The 23,966-nt window shown below is 37.7% G+C and overlaps 2 protein-coding genes and 1 long non-coding RNA gene across 3 annotated transcripts; 1 reads left to right on the top strand and 2 right to left on the bottom strand.

Moving 5' to 3' along the window:
• Positions 1–83: 83 nt before the first annotated feature.
• LOC135592227 (uncharacterized) lies at positions 84–4,310 on the top strand. The gene is made up of 3 exons (XR_010478957.1): positions 84–2,764; positions 3,406–3,730; positions 3,826–4,310. It is a non-coding gene; the product is annotated as an uncharacterized LOC135592227 (long non-coding RNA).
• On the bottom strand, positions 3,174–4,055 carry LOC103996548 (protein OXIDATIVE STRESS 3-like). Its single transcript, XM_009417459.3, has 2 exons — positions 3,844–4,055; positions 3,174–3,692 (listed from the first exon to the last, which is right to left on the bottom strand). The coding sequence occupies exons 1-2, from the start codon at positions 4,053–4,055 to the stop codon at positions 3,377–3,379; spliced, it is 528 nt and encodes a 175-aa protein (XP_009415734.3). The 3' UTR covers positions 3,174–3,376.
• Positions 4,311–6,253: 1,943 nt separating the features above from the next.
• On the bottom strand, positions 6,254–22,576 carry LOC135592225 (mitogen-activated protein kinase kinase 1-like). Its single transcript, XM_065081560.1, has 9 exons — positions 22,249–22,576; positions 21,457–22,160; positions 21,122–21,209; positions 19,819–19,947; positions 17,720–17,944; positions 17,442–17,624; positions 17,083–17,303; positions 6,848–6,893; positions 6,254–6,772 (listed from the first exon to the last, which is right to left on the bottom strand). Exons 2-9 carry the CDS (start codon positions 21,528–21,530, stop codon positions 6,680–6,682), a joined length of 1,059 nt encoding a protein of 352 aa, XP_064937632.1. The 5' UTR covers positions 21,531–22,160; positions 22,249–22,576; the 3' UTR covers positions 6,254–6,679.
• Between the last annotated feature and the right edge of the window lie 1,390 nt (positions 22,577–23,966).

Genomic DNA, 23,966 nt, shown 5'->3' with positions numbered 1-23,966 from the left:
GGGCTTGTTTATGTAGGCCGGCCCATATACAACAGTATATTATGATGTGAACCGAGCGAGGTTGACAGATGCGATCGCAAAGTTGACTTCTCTTCTCTCGTTCGTCCACCGTCGGCATCATTCAACAGTGTGCGAGTTGTGAGAGAGAGAGAGACAGAGATGGGGAGGGGAGGGCGAGCACGGCAGAACGCGATGAGGGCGGGCCTGGTGGTGGTGGGAGCCGTAGCGTTCGGCTACCTCTCCTTCCAAGTGGGTTTCAAGCCCTACCTCGAGCGTGCACAGGAAGCCTTGGACCGACTCCACCAAGGACACCCCAGCGATGGAGACAATCCGACGTCGCCTCCCGGTGCTTCTTCTGTCGATGTCCCTCGAAATGGCGCTCTGTAACAAGGGAAAACGCTCCCAAATCCCATCATTTGTTTGTTCCTCATTTGCGATATCTTGATGAACTGTGATTTCACTTTGACCAGTCTTTTGTCGACGTAACCTTCTATTTATCTGGCAGTAAATCGAAACATTTGCTTTTTTCTGCTGTAATTTCTCATTTTGTTCATAAAAAAAAAGTATCTACTTTATGAATGAATAGCTGAAAATTGCTAAATTTATTATTTTGCAACTTGGGGATTATTTCGAGTCAACGCAAGAATTGGTTAGGGATTACTTGGGGATTTACTTGATGTCATCACATGTGAAGGATGTGAGATACCGATACCATCTCATCTGGGATGACAAGAGAGTTGGAATTAGCATGATTTTTTGTGGGACACAAAATTCCTGATTTCAAAAATAAATGACTGTTTGAGGAATAAATATAGCTGGTAACTTTATTTTGTTTCTTATCAATCCTGCCACTGTATTATTGTTGGCTGAAGTCTTGGTAAGTAGAAGAATGGAATGGACCATCAACCTTTTAAGCTATAGTCTTGACGGGTCAAGGGAAATTATATTGTCATAAGATTGCTGATGCATATTGGCAATGCAAAGGTTTGGATATTATTGTAATATTTTCATTTATTGTGTTACGAGGGAGAAGGGGGGCCAAGAAAGTACACGAATTAGCCAGAGTGAATAGGGGAAGTGTAGTAATAAATGCAGATCATGAAGCTGATTAATGATCATTGTCACTTCTAACATGTCAGAAGAGTAGGGTTAAGGTTTAAACAGAAAAATATTTCAAACATCTTGATATACTGGTTGGCACACGACTACTATCTATATTTATGGCATCTAGGTGAATTATTTAATTTCTAATGAGTAATAGAAGCTGGCAAGTGATATTACTAGAATGGAAGCAAACCTAAACCTGTGAAATGTAATTGCAGGAAATTTTATACACTTTGTGGATGTCATCATATTCATAAATAATTTACCTTGGATCTTTTCAACTTGGCCAGGTCATAGCAATACTTGGCAAATGTCTTGCAGCATGTAAATATTCCAGCAAGAATCCACAATAAAAACACCAGGTTGCTTTCAATGATAACCTGTAGCATTGGTGCTTTCTGCCTAGACTCTACCACCATCTGATGTGTTCTTGCATTTCATCTCATCATGACCAATCCTGTTCTTTTATTATTTTTCTCAACCACAAACAGGCAATATAGCATGTTACTTTCTATTGCACTTATGAGCTACAATGCAAAGTTGAAAAATGCTAATATGAATAGTTTGGCAATTTGATAGATGTGATTGCCCTATATTTATTTTGGAAGACATATTTAGTGGACTACAGCTGTTTCAGTGGAGAGCAATTTGATAGAAAACACATTCTTTATTTTGAAAAGGTATCTCTATGATGTGATTTTGGTACAGTCCTTTTTATCTTAAAAGTACTTATTCTCTAATATCTATTTGAGGAGTTGCTTTGACATTGGAATATGTAGTTTTGGTTGTGCCAGCCCAGAATACAATAGTAAATTGGTGATCTCAGTTTTGTTTCCTGATTGTGGCCACTACATTATCTTTATAGCTTTAAGTCGTTCTACTGATATGTATTACATGCTTCATGTAAATGCGAATTACCATGCTTAAGCTTTGAGATTTTTGCTAGTTGGTTTGAGACTATTCTACTATGTGAAGACTTCAAACCATAATTCTTTCCAGTAATCATGTTGGAAATATTTGGTGATCTCCTTACTTTCATGAAGCTGAAGGATCGTGAATTTGCTTCAATGATTCTGTGATTTATCATTTATTTGCTTGTGTTCTCATGAATTTTTTTGGTGCTTCCTACAGGTTCACTTGACTTTTTTTAAAGATGCCATTGATGATAAGAGTCTTGAAAAAAATGATCCTGTGAATGATATTTACCCGAGATGTGGATTTGTTTTGTTGTAATGCATGCATCTTCACCTTCTTTTTCCTCTCCTCCTCCTTTCAATCACATTTAGCAGCAGCGGCAACAGTTCAGTCCCAGTGGTAGCAGTAAAGGAGGTTCAGCAGTAGTAGTAGGTGGCATAGGAATCCTGTAAATAAGCATTGACCTTAAAACAGTGTCTTAGCTATCTGCTGAGGATATTTAGAAATAAATACTTCTCTTTTCTTTTCTTTTTCTTCTATTCTGCCTCCAACCAGAGAAGCAGATTTATGAATGACAGTGGGCCAGCAGGATACCACCTTAAGCCTTTATGAAATGGGGAATTATAGAATACTTTCAGGATCTGTGCTGATGGAAGCATCCTTGGCATTGCTTTTAAAGCATCGAATAATGTCTCCTTGTCAAACTCTAGCGAATCTCAAATATTCTGCCATAGCATCAGGCAAGGTATCCATCCATAGTCCCAACTTTTCTCATGTCCAGAAAGTAATTCATAATGGTTTGTTTATGTGAAATGTTTAGTATTGTCTTACTTTGAGCTAAATGGTGAAAAGGATTCATAAAGTTGATCCCAACTAGTTGGAATTCAACCTTGTTTTGGTTGTTATTGTTTTTATGTACATATGTAATATGCATAATTAGATAAACTCCTGTTCTAAATGCATAAAATCTCATATGTGGATACGTCAGTCTTCTTGGTGATGGTAGCAAGAACATGAACTCTTAGCCTGAGCATTTGCATCCAAACTCAAATGAATTATGTGTTAACCACCTATTTGTAGGCCAAGGGCCAAGCTAGCAGGATCTTGTGGATAAGCAACAATCTGTAGGCAGTTAGTTCCCTTTGCACAATATATACTAATGGATAAGAGAGATTTTTATTTCAAGCACCTCCAATGGAATTTGAAACAACATCGAAGTCTGAAAATTTTGGAACTCATCATTCGATAGCAACATTGTACAAATCATAGAAAACAAAGAACTTCATAACCACTAGACAAATAGAAACATGACACAAGAATTGCTCCCATCTGAACATCAACTGTATATGAATGGATTTTAACGAGGACATGGATTTTTCTGTGCAGGGACAGGAGTTGGTTTGCTGCTACCAAGAAGGCTGCTGCTGCTTTTTGACATCAGAGAAGCACAAGAAGAAGGTATTTTGGGAGCATTCTTTGATATGGTCTTGCTACATGACCCGGGAGCATGATCAGACTTCTGGCTCGCATCCATTCCTGCTGCATAACTCTTGCACGGCTTTATCTTCCTTCTGCATGGAGTCTCCTTCTTTGGCAGATCCTCGATGCTGCTAACCACAGACAGTGATGTGTAGGACTGTGATTTGCCTTGATAGTACTTGGACAGCCCTCTCCTGCAATTTCATCAAAACTTGTTGAGATGAAGCAGAAGGTAAGACTTATTCTTGTGAATGCTGTGTGGTCTGAGCTTTAGTGGCCAGTTCTATGTAACTTTCAGATCCTTGAAACTTATCAGTTTATGGACAGACTCTTTCAGATACTCACTTGATGGGTAGCTGCTCCATGAGTGAAGATAGTTCATATAGAGGTCCATTTGAATTCATCTTTGGTGGCAGCCAGGATGACTCGGCTGATGGTGAGGAAGAAGCTGCTCCTTCTGTGGAGTCATCATTGTCGTCGCTGTCATCAGAGTTACTCGGAAAGGAGTCAGAATTGAATAGGTCTTCATCATAGCTTTGCTTGAGACCTTCACCCATGTACAAACTTAGAGATGGCTTTTTGCTGGTTATGGAAGAACTTCTGAAATGGTTTGAAGGATGTAGACGCTTTCTTTCTGGTTTATTTCTCTCTCTTAACAATGTCATCTGAGTCCAATCACTGGTATACCACAATATATAGCTCAAGGCTTTAATGCTCCCAGGGAAATTCTGTGTGTTTGTGGTTATTCTGAATTGTGACCACAGTACCTTGTTACTATCAAGTATGTGGATGGAATCCATGGCCTTTTTCTAGTTCGTTTCCCTTGTGCAGCTCATTAGGTAAGACTCAAAAACTGGTCAATTTGTGAAGACATCGCCAGGTCACATGATGAGTTTACTTCATTCACCAGGTTTACATTGAGGTGGTGGTTAAGGTGTGGTGCCCCTTTTGCCATTGTCACTCCTGGTTTCAAGGATTCCTCATTATCTCTCTCTTATTTGGGTTGTAATGGATAAGTTCTTTGCCGTAGGATTCATCCATATCCTCTCTCTCTCTCTCTCTCTCTCTCTCTCTCTCTCTTTCCCACTTTACCCAGCCTTTGTCCTGCCAATTGCCATGGATTGATGTCAGGCATGATGTCAGGCATCAATTTTCCAAGGACAACTTTAGTGGGCATGTCCCCCTGAGATAAGTCAGCTGTCCAATTTGGCAGTTGATTCTTCATCCATCTTCAACCTTAATTAGTGGAATCAGAGGAAGGTCAGATTGACGGGAGAGGGGGCCCAAAGAGAGCAATTTGTCCCACAGAATAGGTTGTCAACAAGTGTGCGCTGTGGAAGACAAATTCCATGGTCTCCTTCCTCGAGCTACCAGTCTTTTTCCTTGTGCAAACTAACTGGAAGTCACCAAAGCTCAACTCAAGTATGTCAGCCTCTTTTCTTTTGTGTCTACCAGCTAGGGTGGGTTAGTAGGAGTTGGATCCTTGGTTGAAATCGGTCTACCATGTTCACGTCCATAGCGAATGAAATTAAGCTAAGTTTGAGTCCATCCAACGAGCAACCCAAGGTTCACCTCGTGGCATGTATCCGGTGTTAGAAATACGTAGAAGAAAAAGACTCATTTATTTTAAATTTGGATTGATTAAATGTTTTACCTGTTGATTAACAGCTGATTGGACATTTTAATTTTTTTATTTGATGATTGATTTAATTGTATAATCATTTTAGATTTTTTTTCTTTAAGATATATTATATTAAATTTACCATTTTACTATTCGTAGTTGAAAAATATGCACACAAAAAGGATAACTTTGGCCATAACACCATCTCATATTAGGAAGTGATTACATATTCGGGTTATATTTTTAAAATATTTTATTATTATATTTAAATTAATTATTTTTATATTAGTTAATTTTAAATTTTTTAGGTCTAACATATTAATCGATTTGAGATAAATTTATTATCTTATGTGATCCTATGATAAGATATATCAATTTTAATTATAATTATTGGCCAATCAAAAAAATCAATTATGATAAGATTATGTGATTTTAAGTTATATGTGAAGAAATTATAAGTCTTCTCTTATCTCTCTTTAATCCCTATTCTAATTCCATCGCTTAAATTAGTCTTATAAAGGATAGAAAAAATTAGTCTTATCTCTCCTTAATCCCAGAAAAAAATAAAAAGGCAAACATAGTTCTCTTTGCAAATCAACCTTTCAAATATGAATAGTAGTATAAAAATTTTCTAAATAAAATACATAATCATAATATTGGATCTATTTGATTTTAATCTCTAGCATTAAAATTTTTCACATAATAACATAATAATAATTTTATGCTTACAATTACAATTGATATTAAAATCATATTTTAAAATTAAATATCCTAGATCGTAAGAGCATATCATATCTATTTTATATTTAAATCTGTTTGTTGGCACTTTTAAAAGATACATCGGTTAATAATCTTCTAAATAATGGGGCAGATTGTGTCATCAGAAATGGCATCATCTTACATGTTCGCTAAGGAAAACAAATATAGCATGCAGATAAATTCCATCTGAGAGAAACAAAGTTCCACTAAAGGAACATAAAAAAAATGCCCAAGTGAAAAGAAAACACCAAGACATATGTAGCCAATTTCATTTTGACAATCTATTCAGTAATCTGATCATAGATTAACATATAATATACATTTATATTCTATATATTGAAGCCATATGCATAAGATCAAGAATGATTCTCAGAGTAAATGTCAATGAGTTTGTTCCACTGAGTTCTCAACGGTATAAGTCTAGTACATTACCCAGGATAAATAAGAAAACAGATGCTAAATGAAAGTTTCATCTCTGCATGACAAGATCCATTGGCCTCTTGCACAACTCATCAGCCATGGACCAGAAAATTCAAATTTATGGATCGGCAATGAATCTCGAGTCTCAATGGTACTGGGTACGATTCAGATACCTAGCATGGGTTTAGATAGCACCTTCAAAGCGGAAGGTACACAAGTGTCAACTCACATATATTCTTCATGTGCAACTCAGCCAGCCAAATTATACCATGATTAAAGCAGGAAAGTCAATTAGCTGCAAGGCCCCAGACTCGGGTTGCAAGACCTCGAACCCAAATTGTGATTGTACGGATACAGCAGGAATCATAACAGAACCAAACATCACTCGGATAAATTTACAGGAGGATCTAAGCTGCCAACAAGGATCGCCAGATCAATATCCTTGTCCTCAAATTTTTTGATGAATGGATGAGACTGAAAGTTCAGCAAGAACACATTAATATTTCAGTAATTAGAGTACTATAGAAAAGAAAACACAAAACCACTAACCAGAAGCTCCAATGATGACAACCGCTGTTTAGGATCCTTCTGTATGCTGCAAACGATCAGGGAACTTCATGATTAAATTGTTTTTGTTCAATTCAAAGGGAAAATTTTAGATGTTAGAACAAATTATGAATTTTGAAATTACAATAGGAAGAGAATTAAGCAAAGTAGACAACTTGAGCATACAATTCAACATAAATATCTGGCAAGTATGTAAAACATATTGTCACCGAAAGCCAGAAGTTAAAAAGAAAGCGAAAAAAACCAAAGGAGTTCTTTTCATAAAGTAAAGATCTTGAACCAGGATGCCTTTGCCTACACAGTAATTGGCCACGGCATTTTGGTCTATTCAATTCAAAGTGGGTTATATTGGGAACTGCACAATCTAAACTATGGAACATTCAGATGTTTTGGTAAATGGTAATTAAGGTAATAACTCCAAAGAGCTTTCAATTTATGGGGAAAAAAATTGACATACGTAATAATTGCATAAAATAATTAGTTGAACTTTTAGTTATACCTAGCTCTATCACTTAAATTGCAGTTTTCATGTCTAAAACTCAAATTAACCACCACATGAGAAATAGATCGGTTCAGGCTTTGATCACGATTATTATAAAAAAGAATGAGCCTCACCAGCCTTGTACAGAATGTCAACAGGATAATTCGGGCTGGACCAAGCCTGGATCACTATTTTTCTAAATTAGATCGGTTGTCTGTAAACTGGTCTGAATAGGTCCATCATTGTCCGTAGTTTCACTTAGTCAATGTGTCTCCAATATCTAACAATTATCAAATATAAAAGTTATGTAGTCTCTCCAATTTTTCAATTTATCTACATGCAATTATTTCCAAAGCCAACCTCAGATTAATAGTGTTTGCCCACAAGCAATGCCCTAAACAACTGAAAATCAGTTAAGAGCAGAAGATATTCTGATCTGAAACTCCACAAAATCATACTCTTGTAATACATCTTAACATAAGACAAATTCAGAACAACACAAGTAATTACATACCATGGCAATGTCTGAAAGGGATCCAACAGACTCTAAATCTTGATGTACATAAAATGGAACTGTTCAAAGAGATTCATGGACTTAAATCTAGTGATATTTATGTGACTAAATGGAACAACACAATGAGTTCTTAGCTATCTACAAAGAGGACTTCCTTTCTGTACCACCAAAATGAGAAAACCGTGGAAATTCTCTTTACTGTAAAATACCCATGTTCTCAAAGAGAGTTGTAAACTTTAAGCTCCAGCAAGCAAAGGCTCGAATGACTTAAAGCCTATAGTCTAGCTATTTGATTGTCTCTACCCTCATCTGTGAAAGACATCAGACTATGGACCATGGTAAAAAAGATGATATTAAAAGGAATATCAACGCTTTTGAGGTGCAGTTACACACCCTAGAGATCAATACAGTTCCAAACAAGAAAAATGATAAAATTGAATGAACAAGTTGACTCAGGTTTGATTCGGACATGTAACAAATAATACTATGGTTCCAAACTCTAGGAGAGTCTACAAGGGGTGGAAAAATGCTAAAAGCTCCCGCCAATGCAGGGTTTAAGGGTTTGGCATAACTCAGTCTTGTTCCTACAGAAAAGAAACTGTTTTCAGAACACAAATCTTGGCAACTGGGATCACAAGGAAGCAACTTTACCCAGAAACCAAGGCCTACCCTCTATACTATGAGAGTTCATATATAAATTCTGAATGACTTATTACACATTATATATCAGACATGACTCCAAGTCACGAAAATGGTGATACCATGGATTATTCCTTTACTTGAAAAGTAATATCTGATCTTCACAAGGTAGTGTTGATTTGTGGAGATTATTTCCTCTTTTGTGAGGAAATTACTTTCCCAATTTCGAAGAAGATATTTTCTTGATTCCAAGGAGATTATCTTCCTGATTCTGTAAATATTAGTTTCCTATTTTTTCAAGAGATTAGTTTCCTGATTTTGTATGATTTAGTTTCTTTATTCGTCAAATTTGTAACCCTATAAATTTTCTGATACTCTCTTAATCAAATGAATCAATAGAGTTTCCTTTCTATATGGTATCAGAGCCTATTTGATACAAGGTCAGAAAGATCTTTTTCTTTGGTCGAAACTATTTGGTATCAGAGCCTACTTGGTCTAAAAGGAAAAGGAAAGTTGAGGCACTTAATTGGACCAATACCAAGCAAAGATGACGTGTATTTTGCTGCTTGGCATGAAGAAGATTTGATGAACATGACATGGCTTTGGAACTCAATACAACCAGAGATCAGCAAAACATGCATGTTTCTATCTACATCAAAGGAGATTTGGGAGACAGTGAAGCGAGCATATTCTAAAGTGAAAGATGTTGTGCAGAACTAGAAGATTAAAATCAAGATTCATTCCACAAAGCAAAGTACTTCATCTGTAATTGAGTACTATAATATTATGAAAGGATTGTGGCTTGAACTTGATTATTATCAAAATGTTAAGATGAAGTGTAGTGAAGAGGATGCTATGTTAATAATGATTGTTGAAAGAGAAAGGAACTTTCAATGTTTAGCTAGACTGAACGCGGAATATGCTCAAGGATTTATTCAAGTACTTGGAAATGACCTACCATCTCTAGATGAAGTCTTCTCAATCATCAGGACCGAGGAAGGAAGGAGGAACATAACGTTAGACGGTCCAGCAAGTGAAAGTTCCGCAATTGCTACAATTAAGAGCCATCTGAACACTCATGGTGGTACAACCTCTAAGATTAATCTTGAAAAAGGTGAGCCATCTAAAATGCCAAGCAACAAAGATGGTCTTTGGTATACTTATTGCAAAAAACCAAGGCATACCAAGGAGACACTTTGGACGTTACACGAAAAACCACAATTCTATGGAAAGAATGGTGGGAATTGAATACAACAACCAGATGGACAATGAGGAGGTCAAGCAAACTACACTCAATATGAGGATACCTTAATCCATGGAAGCTCGGTGTCTGTTAACTCTGAGATTGAGGGACTAAATAAAGAGGAGACTGAAATGATTCAAAGTTTCCTCACTTCACTAAACAAACCCGGTGCCTCTTGTTCTCTGGCTCAATCAGTAAGTATCCTATTTCTTATGCTTTAAATGACACTAAAGACTATTGGAATATATCTTAGGTAATTGATTCAGGAGCCACTGACCATATGACCAAGTCATCTTACCACTTTCTATCCCTTAGCCCATGTCCTGGAAATCAAAAAATTAAAGTTGCTAATGGTAGTTTAGCCACTGTGGCAGGCCAAAGCACAATTACACTAACACCCTCCATTTCCTTAAAGTTTGTAATGCATGTGCCTTATCTTTTAGTAAGCAGTTTGTCAATTCATCAAATTACTAGAGATTTAAAATACAACATAACTTTCTTTCCATCCCATTGTATTTTTCAGGATCAAGTTATGGGGAGGACGATTGGTCATGCTACAGAAAAGGAAGGGCTTGTTAGGAACCCTTCAATTTCTGAGTTTCTAAGTCCTAAACTGATGTAATGTTCTATTGAGTTTTCTAGTTCCAGTAAGAGTCGGTTAGGGGTCTTATTTGAGATTTATTATTTTGATTAGAAGTCCAAGTCTTAATGGATTCAGGAGTGGAACTGTATAAAATATGGATGTATCTGTTTCTTTTCTATATCAAGAAAATAACATTTCAGCCTTTGGCAAACCCTAGGAGGTCGATCCCTTTCTTCCTCTTCTATGATAAAACCCTAGGAATCTTATCATCTGATATCAGAGCAGGGATCCTCGACATTCCCGTTGTAACTCCCCACATCTCATCTCCCGTCGTAGCCGCCCTCAACTAGTGCCCACTGCTCTTCCCTGTTCCTCTCCTTCAGCACCAACTCCGCTGCCATCTCTCTCCTCAATCGCGCCTTCGTCGAAGACGACGCTGTCAGCATCTCCTTCCAGCCGCTGATCTACAATCCCCATGCTGATCGTCGATCTCCACCGGCTCGACGTTCCGCCGTAACCCCCGAACACGCCACTGCCGAGCGATAGGTGCGACTTCCCAACACTCTCGCACAGAAGGCTAGGGTTCTCGCAGGGACCCTCGACGCTCCCGCAACCTTCTTCTTCCCCGATAGCCAGCGGACCACCCTCGTCGCCCCCAGGCCAGGATCGCCAGCGCCCGTCACAGCCTTGTGGTCACCAGCGTCCCGTCTCGCCACAGCCGCGCGATTGCCTCCCAGCGACCGCGGCGAGCCCTTGGCGACGCCGCTCCCAGTCGTGCCACCATCGCAGCCTCCTAGCCTCTTGGCGTCCAAGGCTTCATCGGCATCCTTGCAGCCACCCTTCACACCCACAACGCTACTACCGACCAACGTCACAACAGCTGCACTGAATAGTGCTGATGCCCTTAACCCGACACCAGAAACAAGAGTTGAGAATTGCAAATCTGCATTCCTATACAATAGCTATCAACAATTCAATGAAAGCCCAACTAGAAGCCTTGGAAGCCAGAATTTAGAATCAATTGCAAGAAACTCTTAACGATTTCAAAAGGACACTATTGAAAAACTTCAGCAAGTTTCAACAAGATAAAAGCTCAAGTCCGGCATTGAATCCATCTGGAGACACAGGAAAAAGGCACCAAGTACATGACACAAGCTACCCAAGCATGAAGTTGGAATTTCCAAGATGGGAAGATGAGGATCCAACCAGTTGGATTTCTATGGCAGAAAATTTTTTCTGTTTTTACAGAACTCCAGAAGAATCTAAGGTGGAAATAACTTCGATCCAACTAGATGGAGATACAATCCAATGGTATGATTGGTACGAAACCTATCACGGGGTCCCCTCGTGGGAGCAATTCAAGAGAGGACTTCTTGTTTGCTTTGGACCATCTGAATACGAGAATGTTGATGGGCAATTCGCCAAAATTCGTCAAACTTCTATAATGTTAGAATATCATAGCAGATTTAAACGACTGTCAAATCAAGCCAGAGACTAATCCAAACGACATCTGGTGGGTACATTTATCGAAGGACTTAATCCAGATATCCAGTGTGAAATCAAGACTCGCTAACCTCACACTATAACAGTTGCGGTCTCATTTGCATGTTTGCTTGAGGAAAAATTCAGCATGAAGAATCGTCGAAATAGAAGTGACAACATATAGTTGATCAACAAGCCTCCCACCCCATCTATTCCCAATCGAAACCCTAACACTCGAAGACTAACCCGAGAAGAATTCAAGGAAAGATCAGCGAAGGGTTTGTGCTGGCATTGTGATGAAAAGTGGAGAAAGGAGCACCGATGCAAACAAGTGAAGCTTCTGATGATTGAACCGATCGAGGAGGAACCAGAAGCTGATAATGTGGACTCCGACCATAAAGTTATGGATATTGATGATGATGTTATACCTATCGCATACAGTGCATGCATTGACCGAATACTCTAACCTGCAAACTATGAAAGTTAGAGGAACTTTGAAACATCATCCTGTTACTATTTTGATTAATACTGATAGCACTAACAATTTTATAGACAGTAAGCTTGCTGCTTGATTGGCCTACCACATTGAAGGTTGTAACAAATTTAAAAGTAAAGGTCGCTGATGGACGGAATCTAACTTGTAATAGCAAATGTTCGAAGATAAAACTGATTATGCAGGGCCAAGAATTACTTGTGGATTTTTTTTTGCTATCCTTGGAAAATTTCAAAGTGGTGTTTGGAATTGAATGGCTATCAACCCTAGGTGGTGTTTCCTAGAATTTTTCTAAACTAATCATGAAGTTTTTTATTAACGGAAAGCAAGTGATCCTAAAGGGAAGACGTAGAAGTAAGGTCACAACTGTCACTATCCATTGGATGGAGAGGGTTCTTCGGAAGGCTGCAATGACTACTACACCAGAAGGTTGGCCCATTGCTTACACTATCACGAAGTGGAGACCCTACTTAATTGATCAACGGGTTATGATGCGCCGCAGATATCCTGTGACTGAAGTATTGGTGTAATGGGCCAACTTCCTAATTGAAGATGCTACTTAGGAGTCCTACAATGCCCTGAAAGAGAAGTTCACAGAGCTCGATGCTGCACAACCTTGAGGATAAGGCTACTTTGAACGGGTGAGGAATGTTAGGAACCCTTAAATTTTTTTATTTTTTGAGTCCTAAACTGATGTAATAATCTCTTGATTTTTCTAGTTCTAGTAGGAGTCGGCTATGGGTCTTATTTGAGATTTATTATTTTGATTAAGAGTCCAAGTCTTAATAGACTCAAGAGTGGAACTCTATAAATAGGAATGCATCTACTACTTTTCTTCATCAAGAAAATAACATTTCAGCCTTTGGTAAACCCTAAGAGGTCGATCCCCTCGAAGTGATCTTATTCCTTTCTTCCTCTTCTTCTTCTATTATAAAACCCTAGGGGTCTTATCAGGGCTCTACTATCTTAAATCGTGCAATAGTAATAACAACAACTATTTTCCATCATCCTATCTTTCAAAAAAAATTCATTTAATAAGTTCAATTTGGCTTCAACATATGCGTCTTGGACATCTATCTTTTTTCTTATTGATAAACATTTTTCTTTCGTTATTTCAAAGCTTGAATCTTGATGAATTTTATTGCAATGTTTGTCAATTGGCTAAACATAACAAGAAATGATCCCATCCATTTTCATTTATTTATACTGATGTTTGGGTCCCTTACGGATTCCAAATATTACTGGAGCTCATTGGTTTGTTTCTTGTATTGATGATTATTCTTGAGTGACATGCCTTTATCTCTTAAAAAATAAATCTAATATTGGTTCCATCTTCATTACATTTCATAAAATGTTTTATGAACGAGCGAATATTTTAACCATGCTTTGTCCTCTTATCTAAGAAAACAATCCATCAATCATCATGTATAGATACTTCACAATAAAATGGTGTTGCTGAAAGAAAGAATCATCATCTTCTTGAGGTAACACATGCATTATTGTTTCAAAAAAGGATGCCTAAGATGTATTCGGGAGAAGCGGTTTTAACTGCTACTCTGTGATTTCAAAAAGTGCTTGGGCGCTCGCTTAGGCGCTCAGGCGAGGCAAGGCGAGGCAAGGCGAGGCCCGAGCACCTCGTTTACTATCCAAGCGACGCGCTTCAAAGAGGCGCCACCTGGGCGCTCGCCCAAGCCCAGACGTCAGGTGCTTCAGGAGAGCGCCCGGGTTAAATCAGACGATCGAACCAGCATGTTAGGTTTGGTTCAGTCACATTTGGGTTAGTTGGTTCAATCAAACCAACTAAAACACCGATATCAACCTCTCTCTGCTGTCCCTCGTGACTTCCCCAACCCTAACCCGACTCCTGCCGCCGACATTTTCTTTCTGTTGCCGCTGCCTCTCTCCGCTACCGCTACTGCTGTCGCTACTCTCCGCTGTTGCTGCTCTCCGCTTTGCCTCTCTCCGTTGTCGCTGTCGCTACCACTGTCACCACTTGCTGTTGCCACTGTTGTTGCTCACCGATGCCGCTGCTCTCAATCAGCAGACACCACTGTTGACCTTTCTGATCTTGATCTTCCTACATCAGACACTACTGATCATTCCATAGTTCCAACAACTATATCAAAATCTAATACCATGAATGAGAATGAGATAAATGATGTTATCAATGCATTAGCACTGCAGGTTTATTCAAGAAGAGGGTCTAATCCTAAACCCAAGCGTGACCAAGGATTCAAGCCTATAACAGGTACTAAATCTAGTTCTAGTCCTGCTTCTCTATCTTTATCCACTGCAGAGCCCATAGAACCCAAACAAAATAAACAGTCATCGGAGTTTAAAGACCTAAATCTACCTATTGCCATAAGGAAGGGAATAAGAAAATGCACCCAACATCCTATCTCCAATTATATCTTATTTGATAAATTGTCTCCAGCACATAGAGTTTCCTTACACATCTATGCCCACTTGAAATTCCAGAAGCGACTCAAGAGGCATTTAGAGATGAAAATTAGAGAAAAGCTATGATGGAAGATGACTGCATTGAAAAAAATAAAACATGGGAAATCATTGAACTTCCTAAAGGAAAGAAACCGGTTGGATATAAGTGGATATTCACTGTAAGATATAAAGTTGATGGTACTTTGGAAAGGTATGAGGCTAGTCTTGTTACCAAAGGCTATACCCAAACATACCGGATAGATAATTAAAAAACCTTTGCTCCAGTTGCAAAAATGAATGTCATATGTATATTACTATCTTTAGCAGCTAATCTTGATTGGCCTATGCAGCATTTTGATGTTAAAAATGCTTTCTTACATGGTGATCTCGAGGAACAAGTCTATATGGATACACCTCCAGGATTTTATGAAGGATTTATAAATAATAGTGTCTGCAATAGGAGATTTCAATGACTTATTGGGAAGCACATCTATTTATCTCATATAAGACCTGATATTACCTATGTAGTTTGTATAATAAGTCAATTCATGCATTCTCCTAAAGAGGTTCATTTGGAGGTTGTTCATAAAATTCTTGTAGTCCACTCCAGGAAAAGGCATCTTATTTAAAAGAAATGGGAAGTCGAGTGTAGAAGCCTTCATCAATGCAGCTTGGGCTGGAGCAGTAGTTGATCAAAGTTCAACATCTGGCTATCTTACCATCTTAGGAGGAAACTTGGTGACATGGAGATGCAAGAAGCAGCCAGTAGTTGCTCAATCTAGTGCAGAGGCAGAATTCAGATCCATGGCACATGGTATTTGTGAGTTATTGAGTTCAAAATAATCCTTGATGGTTTCGAAGTAAGATGGGAAGGAAATATGAAATTATATTGTGATAATAAGTCAACTATCAGCATTGCATATAATCCAATTCAACATGAATGAACAAAACATATTGAAGTGGATCAACATTTTATTAAAGAAAAGTTAGATAACAGATTGATCTATATTTCCTATGTATCCACAAATAGACAACTTGCTGATATCCTGACTAAAGGCCTTCTAAGTTGTTCATTTCAAGATATTACTAGCAACCTGAGAATGAAAATTATTGACTCGCCAGCTTGAGGGGGAGTGTTCATTTGTGAAGATTTTGATTTGTGGAGAATATTTCCTCTTTTGTGAGGAAATTACTTTCCCAATTTTGAAGAAGATATTTCTTGATTCCAAGGAGATTATCTTATTCTGTAAATATTAGTTTCCAATTTTTTCAGGAGATTAGTTTCCTGATTTTGCAAGATTAAGTTTCTTTATTTGTCAAATTTGTAACCCTACAAATTCTTTAATACTCTCTTAATCAAATGAATCCATAGAGTATTCCTTTCTACATATAGGCTAAAAAGAATGATAAGTATGCTGAAGAAATCAGCCTATAATTCAAGATGATGATCGCTATTCAACAATTTGCTGAAGTTCATGGTCCAACAGTCGGGAGAAACAGTATGGACCAAAATAATACTATTATCATGAGCGACATCAGTTGGAGCTGAAACGATCAAAGATCATGGAGAGATGGTAAATGGACAACCAGATGAGCAACTGAAACCAACAGTAGATCATTATATGAGCAATATGCTTGATCACCACCCTTAGCTTGTAATGTTGTTTAAAGAAAGGTAACATTTCCTTGGATCTCTTGAAGCCTATAAAAAAAAAAATATCACAGGAACATCGATCGTTGTCAATGCCAAAAGAAAGCAAATTGATCAAAGATCAGATTGATTTTTGTCTATTTATCACCTCATAATATGCATAAGAACAGAATTCAAAAGATAAGGTATATTAGAAATTTAGTTAATTTTTCAGTAGGCAGACAGCAGATAAATTAACCTGCCTGGTGCATGTAAAATGAACTTGTTTGAGACTCACTACTTAAAACCATTACCTATGTGGTTTCAGAGTGCTTTAATCATGAACAACGATATAACAGGGTTATTTTCATTTTCATCTTATTATGCAGAATAACTGACAACAATAAGACATTCAGAAACAAATAAGAAAGAATATTCAAATAAGAGCTATCAGCATTTGTAAAAGGAAAGTCAATGGTTAAAGTTAAACAAACAGAGACGAACAAAGCCAACGAAAATAAGAAAGTGAAGCACAAAGGCATTAAGTTTCATATGACAACAACATATCTAGGAAGAGAAAATGACTTTTTCATAAGAAGAATAAATGTATCCTGTGCTACCTTACACATAAAAAGAGAGAGCACACACACCTATTTGACTAAGATATATTACAGAAAATACCAAAAAATTCCACAAGAGTGTTTAGGGCACACCTAGCTGATATGAATGAACAGAACTCTGGGGAGAATTGATCTGGTGGAGCAAAAGGTGGTGGTTGATCCACAATAGCCTCTAGAAGTTCATAAAAGCTCAAACTTTCTTCCTGTTCTGTTGATGTATAAGGAAAATGGCCAATTGCACACTCGAGTATTACCAAGCCCAAACTCCAAATATCACTTTTATAGTCATATGAACTTCCACTGATTCGTTCAGGCTAGGAATGCAAACAAATTATCAATTTACTTGGTGCCTCAAGGTTCAGAATGTATCAAACACATCTAGAAAGATTCTAGAAAAGTAAAATAGCCAAATGCATGGTGATCACATATATAAGGATAGAAGTTCAACATACCGCCATATAATTATAGGTGCCAACAAACGTATCTCGCTGGCCCATGGAGCTGGCAAGCACCGCACTTACTCCAAAATCAGTTATCTTTACTTCGCCTTTGTGATTTACCAACAAGTTTGATGGCTTTATATCTCTATGAATTACATGCCTTTCATGGTGTAGATATACTAAACCCTTCAGAACCTAAACATGCATAAAAACAATGTCATTGATGAATGTCCAACAAGGCCTTACCTACATTTGATAATCCAAATTGATGATCTAGTAGTTATTCATGCCTGCATGCAGACAACTGCTAGATATGGCTCAAGAATTGTTTTGACTTGCTTTATAATATCTGCAAGTGATCCACGATCCATGTACTCAAGCACCAGAGAAATAACACCATTGTGGTAGAAAGAATGGTAACAAACAACAACGTGTGAGCACTGTGAGGCTTTATTTATTTTAAGTTCTTGCACAATTTGTTTACGAACTGTCTCCTGAATACACATCTGAATTCCCTGTAAAAAAAACAATTGTTGTCCTTCTCTCAGCTTCTACAGATGTCAACTCAACAAGGAAAAAATATACAAAGCCTTAGTTAGATACTGAATTTCTGAGCAAGAAGAATTGAGGCAAATAGCAGATAGCAAATTCCATGATCCTAATAGTGGTAAACGGATATCTCTAACTAAAAGTAAAAGATTATCTGTATAAGAGAGATGTAACATATAAGGCTGTTGCTAAAGTATTTGGCTATGAATTTTGACAGAAAGGATAGAACAAAAACAGCAAGTTGCAATGGAACATAAACTAAGCAGATGCAAATGGTGTCTGTGTTAAATTAACATAAAATTGTATGTTATTGCTCCTCAGTACATAAAAATAAGTTCCAGAATACATAATATCAAAGTCATCAAGATTTTTGGACAAAATAAAAGATGATTGTAACTTGTAAGGGGAAAAGACAATAGAAAGAAGAGCAACTGAACCAAATCTTAACATCCCCTTTATCACCACTAATCTTTGCCACTTTATGTTGTCAAGTGAAACAAAATTCAAAAACATAAAATAACAAGTCACAATGCCTCAAGGCCCTCAACTATTTGGGAATGTCTCATAGAAAATTTTCATCATTGAGCTTTGTTTAAGGCAATATCACTAGTAAGTTTTTTTTTTTTTTTAAGTGAAATCTCCTTTTACTATTTCAAATCATACCATTAATCTAAATAGCCTTCATCTTGTTTGATTGAATCCTCTATAATTCTCCATTGATTATGTTCATATCGTATTAAATATTCTTCCTTACTTTATCCTTTGTGAAAACCACATTTATTGTTAAATGTAAAAAAATTTATTCCGATTTTAATAACCCCAAATATTGACCTAAGTATCCTCATCTTAGCAAAGCTGACTTTATGTACATGTTCTTTTTTCTATTTGCCCAGCATTCCAGACCATAGAGCATGCTAGCCTTACACAGTTCTACAAAAACATCTTTCGATCTTGTAGGCAACAATGATCACACATTTCTCATGATGCCCCTCTTCAGTTTATGAATGATGTCTTTCTATCCTACTGAATAAAAGTAACTATTCTTCACTTGTCATCTTAACTATTCTTCTCCTAGCATGAAGTCACAATTCAGATCTTAGTTCTACTTACTCTAAAAGTCCTTAGTTTCAAAAATGTCTCCATAACTCAAGCTTATAATTTATCCCTACTGAACTCCCAACAATCAGTATAACTGACTAGTAAATTCATTGGTCGTCAAAATGAAAAGAAATGGACCCTTAGCATGAATCTACAGTTGTAGGAAACCCATTAGAGGCTCCGACAATTCTTGCACAAGTGACACCTCAATCACACTCGTATCACATATCAATATAACTTTCAAAAAGAATATGTAGAAAATAGAAATTTCATCTAAGCCTTCTTAAATAAACATATCAAACATAACCTTGCTTCACTTATATCAACAAAAGAATTCTCATTTAATTGGTTGATTGGGTCGTTTGAGCAATTGGGATGATCAATTTGACATAGAACAAGAATCTCCATTTCCACCCTTTATAGGCTATTTTCCATTTTTAATAGAATTTTAGAGAGTTAAGTTGTGCCTACATGAGCTTAAACTGCAACTATAACAATTCTGGTTTTCCAAATACCAAATTGCCTTTTTAAGCATTACCAATTCATCATGTCTCATAAATTAGTTTTATTTAGAAACTATCTAGAATCTTAGAAGAACTGATATTGAGTTAAAATTTTGCATATCTTTCATAAAGCCAGATTGATTTAAGTTTTTCTTTATGACTAATGTTATTGATGGGAAAAAGTTGGACGATGATGATGCAGATCTATTAAAAATAAACTACCACTACCAACTACGTACCTTTAGGGCATAAAATGTTCCATGCCACTTGTGCCGCACAAGTTGAACAATACCTCCACTTCCCTTTCCAATAACTTTAATGACCTCAAGGTCTTCCCTCGAGAACTCCAGGTCTTCAGAATCTGGTGGCTGCACATTGTCATGTACAACTTACTCAAAACAAAAATAAAAAATTCATACAAGTACAGAAAGTGGATGAGTATGAAACAGATAACTATTGTTGTAATATAACATTAACAAAACTCTACAGTAAAATAAACAGATAATATTTGACTGTTTATAGAGAACCACAGTATGCTTCTTTGCTGCTTTCCTATATATGGTGCCTGTAGACACCAACTATTTTTGGTTCAAAGTTAGCAACAGTTCAAAAGTAGCATATACAATAACCACATAAGACTATTATAATCTTAACTTCTATCTTGTGCTTATTCTTTGATAAATTCCCGAAGTGATTTATGCAGCCAAATTACATATTACCCTGTACTTGGACCCTGCTAGTATCGTGGTTTTTATACTTAAAAAATTTATATTGGGATCTCTATAGTTCTAACAAATGATATGGCCCATCGGCATTATTGGATACGGCTGAAATAAATTCAGACCCGCCCACTTCTCCAAAATTTATATTGGGATCTCTATAGTTCTTACACTTCAGGGTTCTAAAAGTGAAATAAATAACCTCATTTGCACTAATATCGTCTGTTGCATTGATAGAAAACATAACACGTGATATCACATGCTAGATCAATACGAAAGTGATGGACAAAAAAGATAATTTCAACATCCCTTCCGTTTCCAGCACGTTAGATGTTGAAATTATATTTTTGTCGATAAAATCACGAAAAGGATATTGAAATTATTTTTTTGTCCATCACTTTCGCACTGATTTAGCATGTGGTGTCATGTGTTGTATTTTCCATCAATGCAGCTGACGGCGTTAGGACAAATGGGATTATTCATTTTATTTTCAAAACTATAAGGATCCCAATATAATTTTTTTAAGTACAAGGACCGCTATGCTAATAAGGTCCGAGTACAACGGTCGTCTATAATTAGCCTGATTTATGCCCTATCTGATCTTATTAATAGTCCAAGAAATTTCTAAAGACAGCATTCTTCCTGTTTCCTAGTTTTAAAAAAAATATTAAGTAATAACTAAAACCACACTTTTTTTTCTCTTGGAATCTTTTATGAATTCATACAGAAACCATATTTCTTCTCCAGAAGAGATGCATCCAGATGTATCTTGCACAAGCTCAACTTGTATAAGCAACGAAAACAACCTAGAATTCAAGCTTACCCGACTAGATTGAGTTTCTTCGGAGATCAACCGGAGCCCTCTCTGATTCAGCCGCAGATCGCCATCTGTGAAGGTGCCACTCGCGGTCCTGCAATTCCCCAAAACCCCCACTTCTCTCACATTCAACCAACAAACACAATATAGAAATGGCGGAACCTCACAATTAAAACAATCAGCAAATCCCCACAAAAAAAAAAGAAGAAGAAGAAGAAGAAGAAGAATCCTAGCAGTCGAATCACGAATCACCACCGAGAAACCACTCAAAAATAGTGAGAAACACCACGTCATAATCTCCAACAATTGAAACAATAGAAATAGCAGAACAAAGATCTTACAGGAACTTGTCGACCGGGGCTTCCTGCACCGTAACGTCGAGCTTGAGCTGCCTCAATTGCTTCTTGCCCTTCATGATCTAGGGTTCTCGACTCCGAAGCTACTAGGGTTTCTTGGGGTCTGATCTCTCAAGCCACCACAAAACGGGAGGAGGGAGGCGGGCGGAGCGAATGGATGAGAAAAGTGATCGAAGAGGCAACCTATAAAAATCGCTGCGAAGAAAAGGCGAAAAGTAGCAGCGGAAGCAGCAGCGACTTCCCTATTTTGTTTCGTCGATTTAATATTTGTTTGGGGATTGCTAAAGGCGACCGCGGCTGACTGACCAGATAATTATTAAAATGCATTCAAAACCACGGAAACCGCCAACCAAACGGTAAAATAATTACTAATAACAATAATTAGCAATCCTTTTCGCGAGAGTTCTACTGCACGTTGCGAGTGGTGCCACGACCGCGGAAGAAGAGAGAGAGAAACGATCCAAGGAGACTTTTCCTGGAGTGAGATTGGATCATATGTGGCCCCGCAAAGGGTCAGTCGTCCTCGGCCATTCATAAGACGGTGACGGGAAACGGGTAAAAACAGCGACAAATGATATGCCGATGGGCCGTCAGGAATTCCGGAGTTGATCCTGGGTTTCGCTGGAAGACGTCGGCGGCAAGTTTAGCACCGCCGTTGGAAGAAGAGGAGGGTGCCGGAGGGCTAGGAGCTGTTGTAAGGCAACAGGAAAGCGGTGAGGGAGGCACTGTTGATCTTGGCAGGAAGAAGATTCGGTGATGCACAGATCTGGAACTCACAGATCTGAAGAAAGCTTTTCTTGTCACGATGGCAGTGAGGGGAGTGGCAGTGATGAGTCGCTGGGGAGAACTTGCAGATCGGTGATGGTAGCGATGATGCACAGATCTGGAAGGAAGAATATTGCAGATCTGTGCTGACGTTCTGCGACAGGGAGAGGAGAGCGATCGTGCGACTTGTCGTCCGAGCGAATAGGGAGAGGAGCCACCGGGTAGATCAGCGAGGAAAAGGAATCGCTCTTGCCGGGCAGCAACAAAGAGGAAGGGCAATCGCCGGGGCAGATCAACGAAGAAGAGGAAAAGGAATCGCTTACCACGCCGAAACCCCTGCTTGCAATTGGAGAAAGCGTTGGTGGGTCCCTATTGTAGTGTGGTGTGACGTCGAAAGCCGCGACGTGTAGTGTTACAAAGCGCATATGTGGGATGAGCAGGAGGCCGCTCCTCCGGCCGGACTGAATCACCACCGAAGGCTATCAGGGTTGACGTCTCCTCACAACAACCGCAACAGATCAACCGCATGCGGGACCCACAATTCACCCACTCGAACGCGAGAGGGGGTTACCGTGGTGGATACCGTACGTTGACTTCAGTGGACTGGGCCGGGGCCGGTAAATGCACGTGTGAGGGTGGGATGAGTCAGCAAGGGCAGGTGGCCATCTAGGAAATGGGTATTTTGTTGAAAACTTCGACACTGCCCTTCTTATGAGTAATAGATTAGTCCTAATAGTTATGTGTATTACTAAGTTGTGTTATTTTCGTCAATTGGAACCTAAGTCAATCTTTCATTGGTTCTTTTATTGTTCCTTCGCGTGTTTCACAGTAGAGCAGAAACTTGGTATGCATTTTATATATTTTTCTACTTAACATGAGGGCGAATAGATTAACGAGGGCATCTAGACGGGGAAGATTCTGATTTGCTTTTTGAAACTATCATTATCACTGCTCTATAATGGTCGTGGAGGATTAGAAATGAACTTATTCGTAAGTATAAATTTACTCCCATGAATGATATATTTTATGAATAGTTGTATTGGTCTTGACTTATGGCATGATCAATCCCTTAGATGATACTGAGCATGGGCAAATCCAAAGGCCAGTGTCTTGGAATAGGGCTCAATTGGGATAAATAAAACATAATTATGATAGTCTTGTTAAGGATAATGATAATATAAGTGTAAGATTGATTTTAAGAAATAATACTAATGCAGGTTTGTTGAAAAGAGGGGTATCCTTTGCTGTGAGATGATAGTTGTCAAAGATAATTTATAGATCGGATATATAATTTGTAGATCACTGTTTAGGACAGTGATTCTTATGGAGTTTATGGAGTTGGATTCGGAGATATTAGTGCATATTCTATGCAAGATTATTCTTACTTCTTGGGCAATACGAAACTTAGTTGGAGTATATATATATATATATATATATATATTAGGGAGCGAGACTGTTAATCGGTTAATTACATATGTTGATCATTTTATTTTAGAGGGGAGTGGTTCTCTCGATTGGTTATTTTTTATATTCTTATATACATAGCTCTTCTCGTAATTTTATAGTTTAACTAATCTTATTTTTTCAAAAAAAAAAAATAAATATATATTTTAAATTATTATATAACATATCAAATGATTTTTAGTATATTTTGATTTTATTTGACTCATTTATATTATTTTTATGTAGATTTTATAATATTTTATTTGGTAATCAAAATATTATAATAG

Source organism: Musa acuminata, chromosome BXJ1-9 (assembly GCF_036884655.1).
Source record: "Musa acuminata AAA Group cultivar baxijiao chromosome BXJ1-9, Cavendish_Baxijiao_AAA, whole genome shotgun sequence".
Classification (NCBI taxonomy): domain Eukaryota; kingdom Viridiplantae; phylum Streptophyta; class Magnoliopsida; order Zingiberales; family Musaceae; genus Musa; species Musa acuminata.
The sequence above is the reverse complement of the archived record's forward strand: the minus strand, read 5'-3'. Positions and strand labels throughout refer to the sequence as shown.